The following is a 2,761-nucleotide window of genomic DNA, read 5'->3' as shown; positions in this document are numbered from 1 at the left end:
ATTCAAGCCGTCTCCAAGCATTATTAGTCTCAAAGTAGGTTCCTCGTCATCGAAGTTAAGGTTACTTGTTTTTATGCATTAAATCAGTAGAAATTTAACTTCCTAGGGGGCTCAGTCCAGTAGTTCAACTCTATGCTTGTAGGGTTAAGGTTACTTGTTTTTATACATTAAATCAGAAGGACTGTAATCTTACTAAGAGCTTTCAGAGTAGCTGTATGTGATAAATTTGATACCATGATAAGTTACTTGATATTAATAATAATTTGATATGTGGTGATCATTTCAAAACCAATATTGTATAATCTAAATTTTTGCTTTTTTTTTTAGATTAAAAAAATTAGTTTTTAAAGGAAAGTTGTGTATGTTTGCACAACTTTAATCAAACACATTATTTGCATAGCATTGTGTTAGAAGCCTTACATTTTTTAGTTGTTAGTTGTCATACTTAACTAGTGAAATTTATTTGACCATTAATTTTTCATGTTGAATTGTAGTGGAAACAAAGGTTTGGGCTTAGTATGGTGGGATGCATATCATCATAGGAAATTTGGTTTTTGAATTTGATTTGTTTCTAATATCAAGAAATGTTATTGTAGGTTTATTTTCCCATGTAACTTTCTGTTTTTGCTATCCATTTAAGTGTTATACAAATTAGCTATTTTTCAGCTTTTTTTTATTTTTATTGAACAGATGAAATACCTGAAAACATGCTATTGATGACCTGTATGTCTTGTTCCTTTTCTAGTTAGTGACGAAGGAAGTGACTCGGATGTGTCAAAATCATTTTTCAACACCACAGTTGCAGGTGGTCTAAATGCACCCATGCCACCGATGCCTGGAATAATGCCACCAATGCCTGGAATGCCTTTTCCACCAGCTATGCCAGGTGTCCCACCAATGGGCCAAATGCCCCCTATGACTGGGGGCCATTTGCCTGCATTAGGTAAGATTTGGGGGAATTTATCAGTTTTTACTTTAAAATTGCCACAAGTCTAAATAGTTTTTTTAGAATCCTTTACTAGGAACTTATCTAATAAAGGTGAAAACTTAATAATGAATGAAAAATATTTCAATTGTTTGATGTGTGTGAGAACCATATTTGAAAGCTTAATTATTTTCTTAGAGAATAGAAATATATTCTAGATACTTTGTGATGTGAAACTTTTTATTAAATACACTAACTGGTCACTTTGTGTGAAAAATGATTATTTTTATTTGAATTTATGTAAGAAACAGAATATCTTTAAAAGGTAATTAGGTACTATAAAGTAATGAATAATTTTTAAGTTTTTAATATAATTTGTAAAAAATGTTTATTTTCCCATTTTCAGATTAGTAATCAAGAATAGAGTTTTTTTTTTTTTTCTCCTGATAGATTTTGTATATCAGTATCTAAAGTTTAAACATTTAAATCATGCATTAATTATTTTATCAACAATTAGTGAAGCATTGCTGTAATAGGCCAGATGTGGCATAGTGGTTAACATACTGTGCTGTGGATTTTAGGATCAATTTTATAAGAGTGATAGTCAAATCCCATTATTCAAATAGAGTAGCCCAAGCATTGGCAGTGGAGGCTGTTGACCAGTTCCCTTTAGTTTCTCAGCTAAAAATTGGGGATAGTTAACACAAATAGCCCTTGTGTAGTTTTGCATAAGTTTATGAAACAAAGAAAACATTGCTGTGTTCTTGCTGTTAAAAGTTATTAAAACCTGGTTGACATCCAATATGTTGGCTTTTGGTAGTTAATGGAAGATCATTTGCATTGCTCAAGTAATATTTGTTAATTTTGTATTACATTGTAATTTTTATATTTTGATTTTTTTTCTTTGTTTTTAACAGGAATGGGTATACCTTTTATGGGTCCAAGGTAAGTAATTTTATATTTTTATGTTGTTACAAAGGATTTAGCAATAATTTTTTTTATACAAGCTGGTTTTGACCTATGTGAAAGTACTTGTTATATTGTGATGTCTTCACACACAATGCTAATCAAGTAGCAGAAATAGCAGGTGCATTGTTATACTTTTTCATTAATTACTATTTCCTATCTTGTAATTATTTTGGGCAAGTAAACAAGTTCTGTTTCTGGAAGACACTACTAAGACATCTAGAGTAATATTAGAACTGTGGACTTTGTATTAAATTAACTGTTGTATTTGAATTGTTTTTATTTAATTATTCTATAATATTTGTAGCAATATATATACACACATATATATATATATCAGGTCATGCTTCAGAAGATTTCTGAAATTGGCACCAAATATTCAATCATAATTTTAGGAGTTCCAATATTTTTTTTAGTTACAATTTAAAAGGACCATAGTTGATTTTAAGTGCTCCCCCATGAAAAACAATAAAACCCATTGAAAGTGGTGAAACATACCAAAATAAGCAACAGTATGAGTGTTACAACATGTTATTAAAGATGCTTTTGAGTGAATAAATATATTTTTAGATATAGCTTGCTTAAATTATATAATTTAGATAAGTGGATTAAAAGTTTTTTTAAATGTTAATGTAATTTATTTGATAATTTTGCAACATGTAATAAATGAGGTTTGTTGCTTACTTTGCTGTGTTCATTACTACAGCTGCTCCAACACTTGCATGATAATGAGTGTTAGATTGTCAAAATGAACAGACAGCTTGGTTACTTGTTTAATGTTTACAATTCTGGGCAGAGTCAAATGGTAATAGTAAGCACCCTCTTCATTGGCAGATAAATGTCATAGATGTGAATGACATTGCCTAAAAC

The 2,761-nt window shown here is 29.9% G+C and overlaps 1 protein-coding gene across 1 annotated transcript in view; it reads left to right on the top strand.

Moving 5' to 3' along the window:
* Positions 1-2,761, top strand: part of LOC106463722 (BUB3-interacting and GLEBS motif-containing protein ZNF207-like) — a 38,363-nt gene that overhangs the window by 13,313 nt on the left and 22,289 nt on the right. The window contains exons 4-5 of the mRNA XM_013923785.2: positions 746-943; positions 1,843-1,870. Coding sequence (XP_013779239.2) covers positions 746-943; positions 1,843-1,870 — 226 coding nt within the window. The remainder of the gene's footprint in view (positions 1-745; positions 944-1,842; positions 1,871-2,761) is intronic.

Source organism: Limulus polyphemus, unplaced genomic scaffold (assembly GCF_000517525.1).
Source record: "Limulus polyphemus unplaced genomic scaffold, Limulus_polyphemus-2.1.2 Scaffold1470, whole genome shotgun sequence".
In the NCBI taxonomy this organism is placed as follows: domain Eukaryota; kingdom Metazoa; phylum Arthropoda; class Merostomata; order Xiphosura; family Limulidae; genus Limulus; species Limulus polyphemus.
The sequence above is the reverse complement of the archived record's forward strand: the minus strand, read 5'-3'. Positions and strand labels throughout refer to the sequence as shown.